This window comes from Oryctolagus cuniculus, chromosome 9 (genome assembly GCF_051225735.1).
Source record: "Oryctolagus cuniculus isolate XC-2025 breed Fujian yellow rabbit chromosome 9, ASM5122573v1, whole genome shotgun sequence".
Lineage (NCBI taxonomy): Eukaryota > Metazoa > Chordata > Mammalia > Lagomorpha > Leporidae > Oryctolagus > Oryctolagus cuniculus.
Window position 1 is genome coordinate 85,987,521 of NC_142875.1, and position 20,538 is coordinate 86,008,058.

General features: G+C 45.9%; 1 protein-coding gene across 2 annotated transcripts in view; it reads left to right on the forward strand.

The window, feature by feature from the left end:
• FLT1 (fms related receptor tyrosine kinase 1) overlaps nt 1–20,538 on the forward strand; it is a 198,505-nt gene that overhangs the window by 87,035 nt on the left and 90,932 nt on the right. For both annotated transcript variants that reach the window (XM_089304276.1, XM_089304275.1), the window contains exons 12-13: nt 8,999–9,113; nt 16,913–17,021. In XM_089304276.1, coding sequence (XP_089160402.1) covers nt 8,999–9,113; nt 16,913–17,021 — 224 coding nt within the window. The remainder of the gene's footprint in view (nt 1–8,998; nt 9,114–16,912; nt 17,022–20,538) is intronic.

The following is a 20,538-nucleotide window of genomic DNA, read 5'->3' on the forward strand; positions in this document are numbered from 1 at the left end:
GCCAGGCCATGCTTTAAGGAACCCCTCTTCCCCTCAGGCCTTAACCGAGCGTACAGCAGGCAACATGTGCCTTCCTCTTCTGCGCTCTACCAGGTGACTGGGCAAAGCACAAGGCTGTAATGATGAGCCAGACAGAGTCCCTGTCATTAAGCAGCTCTCAGGGTGGTCAGAGAATAAAATGATAACCCGAATGAGCTCGTGACCACGTGCCAGGCACCGTGCTAAGCACGTCAGACAACTTAACACATGTGGTATCGCCCTAATATCTGCTGATGTCAGGGGGTTTTTCTTTAGATTCTGAAGTTATTTTCCTTCTGCTTATTTTCTGAAGCCTGTAATCAAAGAAAAGTAGTAAGGCGTGGAGGCAGAGGGCTACCACCGTGGAGTAGACCGTGCTCCGAGCACTTCCATTCCCAGAGAATGGGAGGTGGTTCGCAAAAGTACACAAATCGCGCAGCTCTGGGTGGAGCAAGAAAATGAGCTAAGACTAGAATGGAGGTATGGGCCACACACTTCACAGGATATCTTCAGAAAGTTTGTGGAAAATTGGAGTCAAGAGAACAAAAAATGGAATTTAGAAGAGGAAGGTTGTTTTGGTGCAAACAATTATGAACTTCACACATAAGTTTTTTCATAATTCTCATTTCCCATGAACCTTTGAAAGCTTCTTGTACTTTATAAGAAGAAAGGAAACAGACATTTGGAAGATGAATGCGCCCCTAAGATGAAAACAAATCAAGAGAAGTGTAAGCTTTCGGGCAGCTGAGCTGGGCGAGAACGATTTCTTGCCTCATAGTCTGTGGGATGCAGCACACACACTCCTCAACCACTTGTCTGCTGCAGTGAGGGTCACGGGACTGGTGATTCCAGCATTCCTCAGCGCTGGCCAATGGCATACCACCAAAGGAGAATTTATTAAAAAATGATTTATCTGGGCTAGTGTGATCAGAGACAACATTTCAGAGTCATTCAGGCAATCAAAAAGGTTGCAAGTCCTCTGCATAATTTTCTATCACTTTGATTCTCAGAATTGGGATTTTACAATCCAGATTCATACCTAATTAGAAAGCTGTGAAATGATGATTTGAACTCAGGGCTGGCTAATTCTCAAATCTATTGTCTTTCACGCTAACCTGTGATTCTCCACCCCTAGACCCACAAAGGCATTCTAGATGCTCTTGTATTTTTCCCAAGATTTTATGTTATTTATTTGAAAGACAGAGTTAGAGAGAGAGAGAGAGAGAGAGAGAGGTCTCCCATCTGCTGGTTCACTCCCCAAAAGGCCACAATGGCCAGAGCTGTGCCGATCCGAAGCCAGGAACCAGGAGCTTCTTCCAGGTCTCCCACATGGGTACAGGAGCCCAAGCACTTGGGCCATCCTCCTCTGCTTTCCCAGGCACATTAGTGGGGAGCTTGGTCGGAAGTGGAGCAGCCAGGACTTGAACCAGAGTCCATATGGGATGCTGGTGCTGCAGGGCCAGGGCTTTAACATGCTACACCGTAGCACCAGCACATGCTTTTTTTTTTTTTTTTTTTTAAGATTTATTTATTTGAAAGTGAGAGTTACACACAGAGAGAAGGAGAGGCAGAGAGAGAGAGAGAGAGGTCTTCCATCCACTGGTTCACTCCCCAATTGGCCACAATGGCTGGAGCTGCACTGATCTGAAGCCAGGAGCCAGGAGCTTCTTCTGAGTCTCCAACACAGGTGCAGGGGCCCAAGGACTTGGGCCATCTTCAACTGCCTTCCCAGGCCATAGCAGAGAGCTGGAAGGGAAGTAGAGCATCAGGGACTGGAACCGGTGCCCATATGGGATGCCAGCACCGCAGGCGGCGACCTTACCCACTACACTCCAACACCGGCCCCAGCCCCATACTTTTGTATTGACCATTATATAATAAGTATTGACCATTATATAATAAGTAAGCCACTCTTTCTCTGTATACAGAGAACAAAATGCAATGATAGCTTCAAAGACTCTTTTCTGAGTGATCAGAGCCAGTATTACAAGCTTCCTTCTTAAATGGGTTGAAGGATATTATTTGGAGCCACTCCTAATGTTTCCCTAAAGATTTGTGATTTATCAAATCACCCTTCCTCAGCCAGCTGGTCAGCTCTTTGCTAAGAAAAAATGAATGAACAAATAGATGTTCTCCGAGGCTTATACCTGGGAGGTACCCACCCTTGGCTAATATCTGGGTGTAACCAACCAAGTCGGTACCCACCCTTGGAGCCACCCAAGCCCAGGGTTGGGAGAGTCCCCAGGACCTGACTCTGACTGTGTGAAAGAGGGGAGGGGGTGAAGGAGGGAAGGGGCCAGGGGTTGGGTGGCTTGCTGGTGCTCAGGATGGCAGCAGGCAGAAGGGAGAGGGGAGGCAGGGATGCAGAGGCTGGGAGAGCCAGCCTTGGTCTGAGTGTGAATGGACCACGGAGCCATGGCGAGCAGGAAGTAGTGCAAGCCAAGAAGCTCACGGGAAGGCTGTTATCTCACCAGAGGTGGCCGGGGGATGCTGGATCCCCTCCACCATTGTCCAGGGAGCTGACCCAGAGCCTACAGTTCCCGAAGTGCTTCTCCACTCCGCCCTCCGCACGGAGACAGAGAAGTAATTTTCAGTATGGGCTCCCAGGCGTCACAAGGTCTCTCCCTGCCCAAGCAGGTCACTCCTCTGGGATCCCCTGGCCCTGACCCTGGGGCCCCCCTGAAGGCACAGGCCCTTTTCCTGAATGAGTCTGTCTAAACACTCCTTCCAGCTCCGCGCCGTTCTCTGCCAGCATCCTCGCTCTGATCTTGTGGATTTGCAGGGGAGAAGATAGTGGGAGCAGATTCTGTTCATCTGAAGGCCCTGACACCCCGTGGCTGAGTTCTGACACAGCACCCGCAGCAGCTGGCCTGGGAGTGTTCACTCTGGGCACTTCTCCAGGGCTGCGCCCGATCGGGGGGCCAGTCCCGCTCCTGCCCTCTGGCAGGGTTCCAGGTGGTCCATGTTTCCTTTCTTTTTTTTCAAGACCTTTTACAGCCTGGGCTCCTCTCCCCTTGTGTTTCCTCCATTGCAATGATTCAATATTCTTTCCAAACAGATTCTAATCGCAATTCTAGCGCGTGCAGTAAAATCCCATTAAACAGATAAGCAGAGTTCACAAGAGTCCTCAGATTTCATCATCCAAAAAAGAAAGAGAGCGCGAGCGAGAGAGGGAGATTATTCTCTGTATTGGGGCTTTGTAGAACTTTCTAGAGCCTCCTTTTTTCCTAACTGAATGTGCTTTATGCATACATCTAATATGTACATTCATTTGAGGCAAGGCTCAGGCTCAAATAGACAGCCATCAGGGGTTGGGGTACATAGCCTAGCTCTACCACTGGCCCTACAGCTACTCTTTCAAATATTGAGGTTCTTAAGAAAACAGGCCAGCTTCACCCCAGAATACCCAGTGGTCATGCAAACAAAAGCAAATTACCAGGGAAAGACAAACACTGGATAGAAATTTATTTTTGTTGTAAGCTTTTAAGAAGTGATCAAAATTTATCAGCCAGTAGAAGACAAAGTGTTCTTGTAATTTTAGCATCAGAGCTAAGCCGATTGATGTTGAAATGTTATTATAAAGTACACCTCTGCCCCCACCCCCACCTCCTTTCCCAAGAACTGGATCCTTCTTCTGCTTATCTGACTGTGGCAGTTCGAATCCAGAGGACCTCCTGAGCCTTTCTCTGTAAGAACTGACCCTGAGCAAATGTTGTCCGGGGAAGCACAGCGGGACAGGTTCAGACAGGTCTCCCTGTATGATGGGCTGTGCTCAGCCATGATGGGAAGAGATAAGAAGGCCTGGGTTCTAATCCCAGCTCTGCCCCTTTCTCTGTGAATTCAAGCAAGGCCTTAGATCTTTCTGAGCCTTGGCTTCCTTGGGCAATGGGGATCCTGACACCTGCTTCGCTGGGGCACTGTGAGAATTAGCTGAGGAGGAATGAATGCTCGGAGCTCCTGACCCAAGCCTGGCACTTAGCAGTAGCCCAGGCACACTGAATCTCCCTTCTGAGGAGCCAGACACGAGCAGAACGGGGCCTTCGAAAGACAAGTCGGCATGACACCAGGTATCACAGGGTGAAAGGGGATCTTCAAAAAAAATGAAACAAAACAAACTTAAGACTGATGACTGCTGGCGCCGCGGCTCACTAGGCTAATCCTCCGCCTTGTGGCGCCGGCACACTGGGTTCTAGTCCTGGTCGGGGTGCCGGATTCTGTCCCGGTTGCCCCTCTTCCAGGCCAGCTCTCTGCTGTGGCCAGGGAGTGCAGTGGAGGATGGCCCAAGTGCTTGGGCCCTGCACCCCATGGGAGACCAGGAGAAGCACCTGGCTCCTGCCATCGGATCAGCGTGGTGTGCCGGCCATAGCGCGCCGGCCGTGGTGGCCATTGGAGGGTGAACCAACGGCAAAAGGAAGACCTTCCTCTCTGTCTCTCTCACTGTCCACTCTGCCTGTCAAAAAAAAAAAAGACTGATGACTATGGGGTAGACCTTGTAGAACTGGAATGGCTATCAAACTTGCAGGAAAGTATTTCTGAAAGAGAATTTTATACAGGGTAGTGTCTGCCGGAGTCCCGCGTTCCATAGCAGGCACCAAACCAGGGGGCAGATTCTGTGAAGGCTACTGACCCATCCAGCCCAGTTTTTCAGAGTCTGTCATCTTCTTACCTGAGAGACCAAGGGCAAATACTAGCGGTGGCTGCCGCTCACCTGACTGGACGGGTCTGTCGGATTGCAGCCTGTGCCAAAGTCCTTCCCTTGAAGAAGAGACTCTGCGATTTAGAGGGGGGAAGAGGATGTAAAACAGGAGGACTGGGGGAAACCAGCACTGTTAGAAGCCAGCGGGGCGAGAACAACACAGGTGAGCATGGAAGGGCGCTCAGAGCGCATTGTGGTCCTGAGTGTGGGATCTGGAAGACGAACAGGAACTGAGCAGACCTCCGGAACTGCGGAGTGATCTCGCTCTAGTATGAACCCTACCAGCGGATAGGGCACGCTGTATCTTTTGCTGTGTGAGATGAAAGCTGTTGAACAGATTTGGGAAAGAAGGTCTATCATGTATAAAGAGCTAAAAGGAAGGAAGGAAGGAAGGGAGGGAGGGAGGGAGGGAGGGAGGGAAAGAGATAGAGAAAAAAAGACATTAAATTCTCAACTGCAGTAAGTTTGGGTGGTGAACAGCCGAGAGGACTTCTATTTCTATACACAAAAGGGCACTGGAGTAGGACGATTTCTTGTCGTATGATGGGAGCGCATGGATACCGTGTCACCTATGGTGGAAAGGTTCCACGCACACATCCTGAAACAAGCCGGAAGTGAGTGCGGAAATTCTACCAGCAATCAGTGTTAAGATAGTAGGGTTGAGCCCAGGGCTGGCTTTGCCTTTTACCCACTACGCCACAGTGCTGGCCCCTGGCTTTGCTTTTTTCTGTAGCTCCAGGCTGCCTCTGTCTTTGGTCACAGAGGAGGCAAATATTTACGAATGTGAAAGGAGTGGGACAAACCCATCACCAGGATGAGAGATTCTGCCCAAAGCACATAAGTCAGCAGTGTCATCTGCGTCCACGGAGGGGGACAGTGCCCTGTGCTGTGTTGAGAAGACGATCAGTAACTCAGAGCAGATGGGCGAGCGGGGCAGATGGCCCCCACTTGGAGTGAAACAGGCCGACGCGTCACCCAGAGTCGCAGCTGCGTGTGTTGGACATGTCACGGGCTGCTGGCTTTTCCTTCACGCGTATCACTCTCTAGTCTGAAACTAAGTCGTGTGAGCTGCAGAGTAATTGACAGAGATGACATGGAATCCACTCTTAGCCCCAGAATTTTTTTTTTCCTCTCTCTCGCTGGTTATAAATACCTCCTTGGCATGCCGTATGCAAATGGAGGTGGGAGTCCTAGAGCTCCTTAGGAGAGGGGCAGAGGCCCGGAGCGCGGAGAGGACAGCCCGAGCCTGATAACAGTGGCCTTGTCCAGAATAGTGCATGAGAGCTTTCTTATCTTGCCTTGGCAGGAGGTGCTGTGAGCTTCCTGTGCGAAATCAGAAGCGAGCGCTGCTTTCCTCTCGTTGTTCGGCTTCCTCCCCCCTCAAGACGGTTCCCAGCACCGTGATTATCTTTGCATCTTCAAACATGGCACAATCTACTTCCTTAAGAGCTTGATGTATTCTTAAGGCTTAGGCAAATCCCCCTCCCCCCCGAAATCTCTTTTCAAGTGCTGTTATAAAGTCAGCCTCCGAAATGACATTCTATTTTTGTGGTTCCAATGACAAAGAGGGAAAAATAACAACCTCTCAATTAGAAAATAGCCACAGAACGTGTCCGTTCCATTTGGGGGAGCCGGCGGTTAAGTCCAGCTTATAACTTCCAGACCAGGGCTGGCAGAGTTGCTTTCTGCCCTTAGCGCACTGAAGGAAGAATGGGGGCTGGGCGTTGGTGGGGGGGGGGGGGGGGGTCAGAAGCCCACAGCTCTGAGTGAACTCAGACAGGAGACTGTAGTTCCCTTGGGAAACTCCGAGGCTTGCTTTACCCTAACGTATTTCTTTGTATTTCCTGAAAACCAGGAGTAGGAAATTCACATCTTTATCATGGGCCTCCCTTACCTTTTTCATTGCTTTGGGTGAAAGCTAAAAGTGTTCTCTTCCAGGTACAAGAGAGTTTCAGCTGTTGCGTGTCAATGGTCCCAAGGAGCCATACACATGTCTACTATAGGTGTATACATGTGTCTACATGCGTGTTATAGATACTCAGATGTGTGTGTGTGCATGTGTGTGTGTGTAAGATGGGAAGTGAAACAGGAGTTTATGGATGTCTAGAATGTGGAGAAGAATGATCATGAAAATGATGGCAAAGTGGCTTTCACAGTGTGATTTTAAAACTTGGTCATTAAAATGTCTCCAATAAAGGAGAGAGTGAATGATTTCGCTTTAGTTCAGTCTACTCCACTAACCAATAAGTGTCAACATGTTCAATTATTTTACCCGAGGATGATATCTAATCATCAGTGAAAATCACCGAAGTTCCTTAAGGGATGCTCAGCCTACATTAGTTTTTTTTTTTTTTCATTCTAAATCATGTATGTGTAAAAATAGACATTTTTAGGGGCTTGCATTATGGTGTAGTAAGTTAAGCCACCACCTGTGATGCCAGCATCCCACATGGGCACCAGTTCATGTCCCTGCTGCTCCACTTCCAATCTAGCTCCCTGCTAATGAGCCTGGGAAAGCAGCAGAAAATGGCCTAAGAGCTCGGACCCCTGCACCCACAGGGGCCTCCGAAGCTCGGAGTGGAGCCTCAGAAGCAGAATCCTGCTGAAAGACACAACAATACAGGTCCCCAGCCCCACAGGCTCCACAGTCCAACATTCTGGGGGCCCTTCCGGGCTGAGGCGCCAGAGAGAACGAATAACCAAACATCCTTCTGACCCTCACGGTCCCTGTCCTCTTATCTTTTCCTCCCTAACCTTACCTTGTCTGTTGCGTCTCGTGTCGGTCAGTACTGCCGGTGGCTACTTAAGCTCAACCACCCCTTCTTTCTGCACGCTGGCTTCAAAAATCAGTCCCAGGGTGAACATTGCCAGAAACTGCCCAAGTCATGGACAAATTTGAGACCAGCACACTCTCTGCTCATGGAAAATTCTAGTCCAGAAGGCACAAGCACAAAGTGATGAAGTGTTTAAAGTAAAGAGGGAGATTTCATAGGCCTTATAGATAAGTGAAAGCAACATTTTTGTTTTCTAATTAGACACTTGAGGCCTTGAGATGCTGAGATGTGAGAGTTTGCCGTGATACCCAGAACTTGAAAAGAAATAGACTAACGTTAAATACTCTCTGTGATGTCTGTTTCTATGTGCAGTTAATTAACCCTGGAAAAAATTAGCTATGCAACTGAATATTCTGATGAAAAGCCAGCCTTTTTTTGGATGAGAAATGCTATTATTTCCTGGAGATTTTCATTGATTAACATGACTTCATTTCTGCTGCCCTCCCCGTATTTACATGTTACTTCTAGTAGGAACTCATTAAAATTGAGATATTAAATTTTCTAATTTATACATTTTGCTTTACTATTCACGATGCAGAAGAGGAAGGCAGTACACTGGTATGGATTTTTCTGCATATTAGGCAAATATGTTTGCTACTTTTAAGTTTTCAGGATGAATATAGGAAAATAATCTGCAGAAAAGAAGATTCACATTAAATATGTGACTTTGTTATCAGAAGACTTATGCAGTGGCTTTCTCTCTTTTTTAAAAAAGATTTATTTTGGGCAGGTGCCATGGCTCACTTGGCTAATCCTCTACCTGTGGCACCGGCATCCCATCTGGGCGCCGGGTTCTAGTCCTGGTTGCTCCTCTTCCAGTCCAGCTCTCTGCTGTGGCCCGGGAGGGCAAGTGGAGGATGGCCCAAGTGCTTGGGCCCCTGCACCCATGTGGGAGACCAAGAAAAAGCACCTGGCTTTGGCATCGGATCAGTACATTTGGGGAGTGAACCAATGGAAGGAAGACCTTTCTCTCTCTCTCTCTTTCACTATCTATATCTCTACCTGTCAAATAAATTTAAAAAAAGGATTTATTTTATTTATTTGAAAGTCAGAGTTACCAAGAGGCAGAGGCGGGGGAAAGAGAAAGAGAGAGAGAGAGACAGAGAGGTCTTCCATCCAATGGTTCACTCTTCAGATGGCTGCAATGGCCGGAATTGTGCTGATCTGAAGCCAGGAGCCAGGAGATTCCTCCGGGTCTCCCGTGCAGGTGCAGGGGCCCAGGCACTTGGGCCATCCTCTACTGCTTTCCCAGGCCACAGCAGAGAGCTGGAGCAGAAGTGGAGTTGCTGGAACTCGAACTGGCGCCCATATGGGATGCTGGCACTGCAGGCGGCAGCTTTCCCCTCTGTGTCACAGCGCCGGCCCCTGCAGTGGCTTTCATCACACTTGTCACCATGGGCTGGACTGTGCTGCACAGCAACATGGTGATGACTTTCTTTTCTACTTGCAGGTATGATTTTTGTTCCAAAAATGAAGAAGCGTTTCTCCTGGATCCTACCAGCAACACAGGAAACAGAATTGAGAGCATCACTCAGCGCACAGCAATAATAGAAGGAAAGAATAAGGTATTGTTTATGAAAATGAGCATTGGGATATTGATTCTATCACTCCAGTTGCAGCTGGCAGTTCTAGGTCCATGGGGACAGAAGTAATTCACGTGCTGAAACAAAAATTCAGAGAGGAGAGAGACAGTCTCTGAAATATGTCTCCATGGAGAGCGACTCTGTCTTCTCTGGTCACTGCCTACTCCAAGACAATGGGTATATCTGCTGCAAGCAGAAGAGACAGAGTTAGAGCTGTCCTCTTGAACTTCAAATGGGTCCATAGCAGGGCTTCTGCATCCTGGCTGCCTATTAGAATATTTGACTAACTATTGTTACATGCAGATCTCTGGGGTGGAGCCCAGGGCTTGCAACAATTCTCCAGATGATTTTAGCATGTAGCCAGGACTAAGAATCACTGATAAGCTGCCAGTGGGGTCCCAGTAGGCAAAGGCTAGTATGAAACTTCAGGCAAAAACTGAGTGCTTTTATTGCAAACATAGCAGGCTCTTTTCCTCTGTGCTGAGCTATGCAGACACAATCTATACCCAAATCCCTTGCCCTAATCAGGGCTAGCAGGTGGTTTTTTTTTTTTTTTCTTCTGTCAATCTTGAACCATTCCTTTTGTACTCTTCTAAGCACCAGTGAGTCTCAGCAGTCCTGAGCAGACTCTCCTCGGTTTTCAGACCTGATGACTTTTGTTCTTGCTGAGTGGGTGAAGAATACATTTACACCTCTGCTATGGTCAGGCACAGGAGAGCGAGGCCCCAAGCAAGAAGCAGCTATCCCATGACCCCTTGCTGAAATGTCTATTTACACATGCCTGTCTGGACTGGGAGTGGGCACTGCTCACACAGATGCCGCTCTCTGCTTGAGCCCGGTCACGCTGTTCTATTCAGCTGTATTCTTTGCATTTGAAGATGACAAAGTGGATGACATAGCTTTCTGTGTAGGATTTAACAATAGCAGTAACTAACATCAGTTTTCATTTTAGAAAACTGTTTCACATATGCTAATGTCAAAATCATTCTTGGGAAGATCAGTGTGATTGCCTTACTTTAAAGGTGAGAAAAACAAGAGTGATAAGATGATTCATCCGAAATCACACAGCTTAAAATGAGAAAGTCAGACCAAAGTCTTTCTGAGTCCAAACCCCAGTACTCTCACAGTATACAATTGAGTGAAAGTGGTGACAGCTTATAACAGTGGCTTATCAAGGATTTAGGAACAGTTTTTATAACCAAAGGAGTAGCTATAAGTGGCTCACAATTCTTTGTCCCTCACACATGATGTAATAGCTATTGATAAGAGCCATTTAATGAGATACTTAGAAAAGAGAAAATTCTATAAACTTGAAGGTTTAATTTGGGTGGTGCTGGATGTTTTAACCAAAAAATTGCCTCAGATCATTAGTAGAATACAGCCAATTAGTTGCCACAAGGTACTAGAAAACTTGCAAGATGCCATTGGTTGTGTCCATTCATTTCGCCCTTTACTGGCCATGTTAGGTGAGTCTGCTGTGGAGTTAACAATATCTGCCTCATCTAACTTCCTATTAAAAGGTCAAAATGAAATCTCAGCATGAGAAAGCCCTCTGCAAATGCTACCTTAATAAAGCAACTGCCATATGTAAATATATACCCTAGTCCCACTTCCCCAATGAACTGTGGACATATAGAATGAAGACGATTCTTCAAAAAAAATACAATTTTTTTCAGTGAAAAGATATTTAGTTAATACTCTTTCAAAGCTGACATATCTAGGGGTTGCAGAGCCTCTATGCAGTTGTAACTGTGACACATCAGACTTGAAGTATATGATTTCATGTCCTAAATTTAGGAGAATTTATTTCATTGACTTTTAGCAACTGCTAGTGTATCTCTGTGTGTGTGTGTTTGTGTGTGTAAAAAGAAGTGTCTTTCATGTGATGGTGGTGCGTGGAAATGTGGCTCTTTCTGATTTAGGTGCAGTGCTCTTTGTAATTAAAACTGCTCTAATTTTCTCTACGTTTTTAGAAAGTAAATGAAAGTTTGTGACGATCCCTTCCTCCAGTCATGTAATCAGCCTGCCCAGCAATCCTACCCCACCTATCACTGGGCAGTGCTCACCCAGGGGAACCTGTTGGATTTCAGAGACTTGTTTTTCATTTGTTTGTTCTGTTTTGTTCTGCTTAACTTAAATAAGGGTATAGAGGACAATCGAATTCCATTTCCTTATTGGCAAGTTTTGGCCCAGATTTGTGAAAAGTGAGTCACTAATTGGCATTGCTAAGAGCAAATGTGGAGTTTGCCTACTGTTCAAATGGAGTTGCAGACTACTGGGTCTGTAGACAGAGAGTAGGAAGCAGAAGGAGCCTGTGTTTGAAAAAACACATGGGAAATACGTGCTACAGCATGGAGTCTGGAGAACTGGAACCCTGTTAATGATTTAACAACATTTCCATTGAAATCATTTTGTAGGGGGCTGGAGTTGTGGCACAGAGGGTAAAGTTACCACTTTGATGCTAGCATCCCATAGTGGGGCCCCAGTTGGAATCCCAGCTGCTCTGTTTCCCACCCAGCTTCCTGCATATGGGTCTGGAGTGCAGAGAGTAAAGATGGCCCAGGTACTTGGGTCCCTGGAAAAAGCTCCTGGCTCCAGGCTTCAGTCTGACCCAGCCCTGGCTGTTGGTGCCATGTGGGTAGTGAATCAGCAGATGGAAAATATCTCTCTCTCTCTCTCTCTCTCTTTCTCTTCCTCTCTCTCCCTCCCTCCCAGCCCCTCGCCCCTTGTTTTCCCTTCCAAATAAGTAAATCTTTATTTAAAAAAAAAAAAAGAAAAAGAAATCATTTTCCAGGCACTTTGGGAAGTGTGTGTACTGGATGAGACAAAGCCATGACACAATTACAGCTAGTGGTTCAGATCCCACACGCCCGCGTTTTCTCTGATTCTCATCTTCCATTTTCCCATCAATCAGCCCAAATGTGCTACCCTACGGTAATTTTAGATTCTTCCATGACCTTTATACATCTACTTTTATTTCTCCTGAAATGCTGGAAAGGAAACTACCTTAGAAACACTCCGAGATTAATATCGCTGTTCCATATATAGGTTTTTAAAAACTGGTTCTGGAAAGTAGGCGGCATGACACACCACCCCATTCATCCTATTCCGTGAGATTCGGATGACGTTGTAGTAGGGAATTACTCATGCGGGGAAGGGGAAGGAAGGAAGGGGCGCGCAGAGGCTGTGCACCTGCAGTACTTGATGGTTTCCAGGAGCACAGAAGAGCCCAGACGATGCACCTGGAAGGATCTGCTTCTACTGTGAATGCTTGAGGTCCTGGCAGGGTCTGTGGGAGCATCCCCAAGGCAGCGGTGCCCCCCAAAGTGAAAGCAATAAACAGAGGAGTAGAAGAGCAAGGTTTTTAGGGGTGTGGAGTGAACACTGGACTGGAAACCTCCCTGAAAGCCTGCTTGTCTCCAATCACTGAGTCAACGACAAAGTGGAACTTTTATTTTTTACCACTCCTAACTCTTTTTATATTCAAGGTAAACAAAATTCAGGTATTTCATATATACAGATTTGGGGACATAGTGATATTCCCCCCTACCCTCCCGCCTGCCCACACTCCCACCCTTCTTCCTCCCTCCTCTCTAGTCTCTGTCTGAACTTTTACAATGATTACTTTCAGTTTACTTTATACTCATTTTTTATCCTTTTTTATAGAAAGCTTTTATTTAATAAATATAAATTTCATAAGTACAACTTAAATGGAACTTTTTAAATGTTGTCAGTTGATATGCTTGTTGCATGCAACGAGGCACTGTACATTTTAAGTGAGTGTGAAAGAACCTGTTATTTTCTGGCTGATCTGAATTTTGCTATTCTAATATTTTTATTTTTACTTATGCAACTTACTTGAGAAGCAGAGAGAGAGAGAGAGAGAGAGAGAGAGGACAGATAGACTGAGCTCCTGTTCACTGTTCGCTCACCAAATGCCTGGAAGCTGAGAACTCAGTCCAGGTCTCCCAGAGTGAGAGGTGAGAGGGACCCAGCTGCTGCGCAGGGTGCTCATTAGCAGGAAGCTTGAGCTGGGCACAGAGCCGGGACTCAAACCCAGGCACTCTACTGAGAGAGGAGTGTGACCCAGCAGCATGCTAACTGCTGCACGGAACATCTGTCTTTCATTTTACTTTATCACTTCTGCTTCTTTTCCTGCCTCTGTCCTCTTTCACTGATTTTTACTGATGGAAAATGAAAACTAATTATGGAACTAATACAGACATCCTTGATAATCTCTTATGGTGTGCCTTATACCATACATGATTATCATTTCAAATGTACCTTTTTTTTTTAAAGATTTATTTATTTATTTGAAAGTCAGAGTTACACAGAGAGAGAAGGAGAAGCAGAGAGAGAGTGAGAGGAAGAGTCTTCCATCCACCAGTTTACTCCCCAAATGATGACAATGTCCCGAGCTGTGCAGATCTGAAGCCAGGAGCCAGGAGCTTCTTTCGGATCTCCCATACGGGTGCAGGGGCCCAAGGACTTGAGCCATCTTCCACTGCTTTCCCAGGCCACAGCAGAGAGCTGGATCAGAAGTGGAGTAGCCAGGACTCGAACCCAGTGCCCATATGGGATGCTGGCACTGCAGGTGGGGGCTTTACCTGCTACACCACAAAGCTGGCTCCTCAAACATATCTTTAGAGTTCAAATTTGGACCCTTTTCTGTTTTAAAACATTAAGTTGATGCTTGGTGCTCCATCTGCTAGAGCAGGGGGTGGGGAGTCTTTTTTCTGCCAAGGGCCATTTGGGTATTTGTGACATTCACGGGCCATATAAAACTATCAATTGAAACATTAGCTTTTGTTGCGCATTTATTGAAATTTGAGGCTCACCTGTGGTTGCCTTGGCAGCCTGTCCAGCTCCTGGCCGGACGTTCCCTTCCCCTGTGTTGCAGTATTGCAGTTTTCCCCCTTGGATGTGCACATTGAAGAGTCAATTTGTGCCTTAACTTGTGCCTTGACACCCCTACCCTATGAGAACTTGCCTTGTAGCCCAAACATCACTGACCTTCAGCTCCTGTGGAGTTGTTTGCTGACCCCATATGATATAAGCTTCCAATGCCAAATGTCTTTTTTTTAATGAAAATGTTTTAGTTTATGATGTATGAATATATCCTCTGGAAGAAGAGAAGCACTCTAGACATGAGATAATTTTTAATAACATTGGTTTCACCTTATTTTAAAATTTTCTTTTTGTATTATAACATTGTCAAAACCACAGAACATTCTATTATTGAAAAACAGCTTGCAGTGTATGTTAGATGCTCAAACGTCTGTATGTGGCAGCATTTAGCGTATGTGACCCATCTCTACTGATTGAAGAAGGTGTTCTTGGGGAAAAACTCCATTTAGGGAGCAGAGCTTTACCAACAGATCTGTGTTATTCCAGTTAAAGTGTAGGCAAGAAGCAGCTGAGGGTGGGGAGGAAGCGCAGAAGCACTGCGCAGGCACACAATGGGCGCCAGTGCTGCCGGGCCCATCTGTGGCCTTGGAGTGAATCACTTGACCTCCATAAACCTCAGTTGCTTTATCCGTAGGATAGGGAAACAGGAAATGCACCCATCTTCTAGGAGGCTAGGGAGCATCCAACAAGATAGTGCAGGTAAACTGCCTTGCACACAGGTGTACCACCAGGGCAGCATAAAGGGACCCAGAAACAAGGAAATCCAGTAAACTCCCATCAGTGTCATTTTCTACATCCATTGTAACAGAAATCTTTCACATTGACACCTACAAGCTTCTCTTCTAATCGCTTCCAATTTCTTCCATGATTCTTACATGGTAGGTCCAATAATTTAAAGGAGACAGATATCCAGAACCTTTATTTCCCACCTCTTAGCAAGATTCAGAATCAAAATAAGGAGATAATGTACTCTTTCCATACTCTTCTCTGCTGGTTATTTGACTCTGTGGGAGTGCTGCTTTGTCAAAGAGAGAATGCTACATACTTGATCTCCAAGGAGGGACATTCATTTGTCACCTCAAAAGTTGTGAAGAGTAGGGATTATGACATTCTTCTCTGTCACCTTACAAACATCTGAGCATTGCCTTGCTAATCACTCAAGATAAGGGGTGTCCAAAAGTTCATGCAAAATGTAATTAAAAGATAAGTGTATTTGGGCGCAAAAAAGTTGAAACTCACACATCAAATTTTCATCATACACATTTCTCATGAATTAGTAATGTCTACTAAACTGAAGGGAAAATGCTACCCCTTACAGATATTTTGTTGCCAATAATTTTAATTATACACCAAGAACTTATGAGTAGACATAAACATATCCTTCCAACAAAGAGAAGAGAAAGTATGGTGTAATATTCACTCTGCCATAGTGAGATCACAGAGAATTTGAAGCAATACGTGTGCTGGCCAAAAAAAAAAAAAAAGAGAGAGAGAGAAATTGAGAATATGTTTTTTAGTCTTCTTCATTTATAGGTTAAAGACAAAAACACCTTAATTTATTAGGTGGGATGAGAGAACACAAGTAAATAGCACTTTATTTAGTGACTCAGAGAATGTTAGGACCCTTCCAGATGACCCGGATACTTGTACAGTATGAGCACCACCTTGGAAAGTTCACTGTCACATTCCAGAATGTTCATTACTTTAGCCTGTGAGGCACATGATCATTATAGTTCTGGAAACATCCACACAGCCTCTACAATTTCCAAACCCATGACCAGTTATCTATGGCCCAGGAGATAAGCTGCAAAGATTTAGAAGTCACTGGATTAGGTTTTTTTCCCCCCTGGGTAATTTCAAGGATGGACAACTAGGATTTGCAATTTTTTTTTGCTGGAAGTATGCCTTACTGTTTTATGCAAAGATGAGTTATCTTTAAGAACACTCAGCAGTTTGTTTCATGATGCTGCTTTTTTTCTTTAAACGAAGCCTTTGCAAGTCTTGAAGCTGTCCAAAATCATGTTTGATTCCTTTTTAGACATCATAGCTTGAGAAGTGCTTTGAAATGCATCCAAACTTGAGTACTGACATTAGGGTGCTAAGTTGTTAGGAGCAGCAGCAAAATCTAGAGGTGTTAGTTATTAGGTATTAGTGTTAGGTATCAGGTATTCTATTAGGTAAGTATTAGGTATTAAGATTGTGGTATTAGTTAATAACTATGTCTCCCTTTTTGAGGTTAGGAATTGACAGAGGGACTAAGTGATATCACACACACACACACTCACACAGGCATCTTAGCGCACTTTTTCAGTCCCTCTTCTCCTCAGGGCCAGTGGGGCTGCCTGCCACTTCCTTTGAGCCCGGGAGAGAACTAGTGCAGCCAGGCATTCTCTTCCACCTCGGCTCCCGGAACACTCCCGCAGCCCGCAGCAGAGCCCGCCGCCGCAGAGCAGCCTCCCGGTCTCCGTGCGGGACGCCTGTTCTCAGCCCACCCCAACCAAAGGGAAGGGAAGGCCTGGCCTCACCTGCTCCTCCTAGTGACGCAGCCCTGGCCACCTCGTGGGCTAGGACGTGCAGTCCCACATCTCGGCCTCAGGTCTGTGATTGTTAGGCCAGCAGCACGAGATAAGCCTGAAGCCCTCATACGAGTCGGATGTCAGAGGCCCCGGTCTCCTGAGGACCTGCTTTCCTGTTATTTTTCTACTCTTGCTGGGACGCAGCAAGCAGAGCGCTTTCTGGCCACCGCCCCCCAGGCAATACTGTCTTTGCTGAATGAATGGATTAGCTGAATCCTTACAGCCTTCAGAAGGAGCGTGGGGTGTTCAAAGGGTCCTTTGTCCCCTTGCTAGCTGCAATTTCCTCTTCTCTTGCAGACCGCCAGCACCTTGGTTGTGGCAGACTCCAGAATTTCTGGAATCTACAGTTGCATGGCTTCCAATAAAGTGGGGAGTGTGGAAAGAAACATGAGCTTTTATGTCACAGGTAAGCCACACAGCCCGCGGCCACGGAGCCAGCCTGGTGAACGTCCAGGTTCATTGTGTAGAACTGCCAAGTGTTGAGTACCTTCATCCTTGCTTTCAGGAGTGGAGTTCCACACCATCGAAGCTCCTGAAGAGCTATTTCCCTGAATTCTCTGTTCCAGCCCTTTGTGTGTGTCTGCTTTCCAGGCTCGACCGGGAATGTGGGAGCTCGTGTGTTCATGTTTTTTAGCTAGCATAGGGTCTGGCACACAGTGGTTGTTTCATAGCCAGTTATAATAATACAATATAATAATAATAATAGTAATAATATAATAATCAAAGTCAATTCTAATATGTATGATGACTTTCTTTTTTCAACCAAGAAGCTAATTGTTTTTTCAACTTCTGCTTTTGGGGCACTGAGGATCTCCTATAGAAATCTGAAACAGAGTCTTGTTAGCAAGTGTTATTGGGCTATTTTTATAGCATTTAAGAACTTGTAGTCTTCAATATGATGGGCTCTGCAAATCTGAAAACCTCTAACGTACACAAATGGCACTCTTATGTCCTCTGTGGGTACAGGAAGGAAGTAAGTAGCTCAAAGTATGAAAACAATTGCCTGGCTCCACACTCCCCCAATTTCTGAGGAAGCCTGGGCAGTCTGCCAGCTCTCTGGAAACTTCCCACTGCCTAGGGCAGGCTGCAGAAATTGCCTAGAAGTCTCCAGAAAGAAATGGGCAGGTCTGATTTCATGAGGCATGTAGGTTGTTGGGACAGGAGCCTGCTGGCCAGCTAGCCACAGCCACAGACCAATTGTGTGTGGGGAGATCTTTGAATAGATTTCCCCAGAATGTCCTAGCTGAAGAAGTTCAGTGTGAAAGCTCCTGCGTTTTCCAGATGGGAATTGGAGAGGTGGAGAGGGACGTGGCAGAGCGGCCCCACACCAAGTCAGCCCCTGCTGCCCACTGCTGGAAGGGAAAGCGTGTTGGCATCCATTCCCAGGAGGAAAAGGCCTTTATTTAGAGAAGGATTTGACAGATTTCACACAGATTGGTCCTCTAATAAATTTCTGATGATGTGGACTAATTAAATGCAACAGTGTGTACTGTCCTTTATTGTGACTGGAAACAGGTGACTGTCCAAGTCCACGCTCACTGTACCTTGATTTAGAATGTGGAAGACTGAGGAATTTCTCTTCTCTTCTGAACATGCATGCAGTTTGCAACAGTTTACTGAGCACTAAAAATTAAACAGTACAATTCAGCTCTGTACAGCACTCCTGAAAGACTAGCAGTGAAACCCTGTCTTTCTACAGTGGTGGGGAGCCTTTTTTCTGCCAAGGGCCATTTGGATGTTTATATCATGTGTGGGCCATACAGATTACCAGCTTCAAAATGAGCCTGCTACAGATTTATTGACTTTCAAGTCCTGCCTGCTGTTGCCTTGGCAGAGCCAGGCCAAATGATTTCACAGTCTTTATGTGGCCCATAGGCCAGGTGTTATTCTATCTAGGAAGACGTTTCCACCACCAAAGAAAGAATGAAATGTTAAATAGCATTGATGTGCAGGAGTAATGTGATAGACGAATTTACTCCCTGAAGTCATCTACGTGCAGTAGAAACATAAGCCATATATGTAGTTTAAAATATCTAGTAGCCACATTTTTAAAAGACAAAATCTATTTTATTTAATCCAGGATATCTAAAATCTAATCATCTTAACATGTAATATTATACAGCTTCAGATTTCAAATTCAAATCAATATTAGTAATATTAATGGAATAGAATTCAGGTCTTCAGTCATACTAGCCACATTTCAAGTGCACAGAAGCCACATTTGGTTCACGATTACCATGTTTAAGAGTATAGCTCCCAGTCTCTGAACAGGAGGCAGGACTTGAAGAAGCCCTGGGGTGATGGTGATTGTGGTGGTGGAGGTGTTGGTGGTGGTGGTAGTGGTGGTGATAGTGGTGTTGGTGATGGTGATGCTGGTGGTAAGTTATGGTATCGGTGATGGTGATGGTGATGGTGGAGGTGGTGGTGATGGTGGTGATGGTGATGATGGTGATGGTGGTGATGGTGGTGATGGTGGTGGTGATAGTATCAGTGATGGTGATGGTGGTAGTGGAGGTGATGGTGGTAGTGGAGTTGGTGGTGGTGATGATGGTGGTTGTGGTGGTGATGGTGGAGGTGGTGGTGATGGTATTGGTGATGGTAGAGGTGGAGATGGTGATGGTATTGGTAATGGTGATGTGGAGGTGGTGGTGGTGGTGATGGTGGTAATGGTGGTGATTGTGGAGGTGCTGGTGATGGTGGAGGTGATTGGCATGATGGTATTGGTGATAGTGGTAGTGATGATATTGGTGATGGTGATGGTGGAGGTGGTGGAAGTGTTGGTGGTAGCTGTGATGGTGATGGTGGAGGTGGTGGTAGTAATGATGCTGATTGTGGAGGTGGTGGTGATGGTGATGGTGGAGGTGGTGGTGGTGATGATTGTGGAGGTGGTGGTGATGGTGATGGTGGAGGTGATGGTCGTGGTGGTGATGGTGATGGTGATGGTGATAGTACAGAGTTTGAGTAGGTAGAGAGAAGAAGACAGACTGTCTATGACATTTTCAAACCCAAAACGAGAGTACCAGAGGAGGCTCACGGATCACTCATCTAAACACTAAGTTCTAAAACAAGCCAACAAGCTACTGAATATGTTTCAGCCTTCTATGAACAAAATCCCTTCATGATGGCTGGAGAGGCCACAACTCTGAATAAATTTAGAGTTCTGGGACTACTCAAGTTCCAGAGCACCGGGCCGTGCTGAAGGCCTGGCTCCCTCATCCTCTCTATCCACCCCTCACTCTGTCCCACACTAGGAGGGACCACACACTCTCCTTAATTACACACCAGCATCTCTTCTGTCCCACTGAGTTTTTCATTGCTGCATCATCTTTCTCTTTTATTGCTTTTTCCAGGTTTAAAATTTTTAGTTTAATTGTTTGAGATAACATTCTTAATCTATATTATAGTCAATGGTTTAATGGTTCTACTAAATAAAGAGTCTGACAAATAAAAAGTAAAAAGAGTATAACCCAGCAGGAAAGTGGGCAAGGGGTTGCATCATATTTCTAAGCGTAGTATTGTTGCTGAAAAGCCCTAGTTAATGAGGTTGGCCACCCACTAAATTCTCTCCAACCTCTCATCACATCATGTAGATTCTAAGGCTTTTCTGTGGAAAAGAACACCCATAATTGAATCATAATATACTGGAAAATTGCAACACTTTTCCTCTAAAAATTCAAGGGCTTTTTTCAAATTAATCTGTTTGAGAGGCAGAATACAGTGAGAGAGGAAGAGACAGAGAGAACTTCCATCTTGCTGGTTCATTCCCCCTAAGTGGCTGCACCAGCCAGTGCTGGGCCAGGCTGAAGCCAGGGGCCAGGAACGCCATCCGGATCTCCCTCTTGAGTGGCAGAGAGTCAAGCACTTGAGCCGCCATCTTGTCCCTCCCAGGGTGCGTTAGCATGGAGCTGAATCAGAAGCAGGAT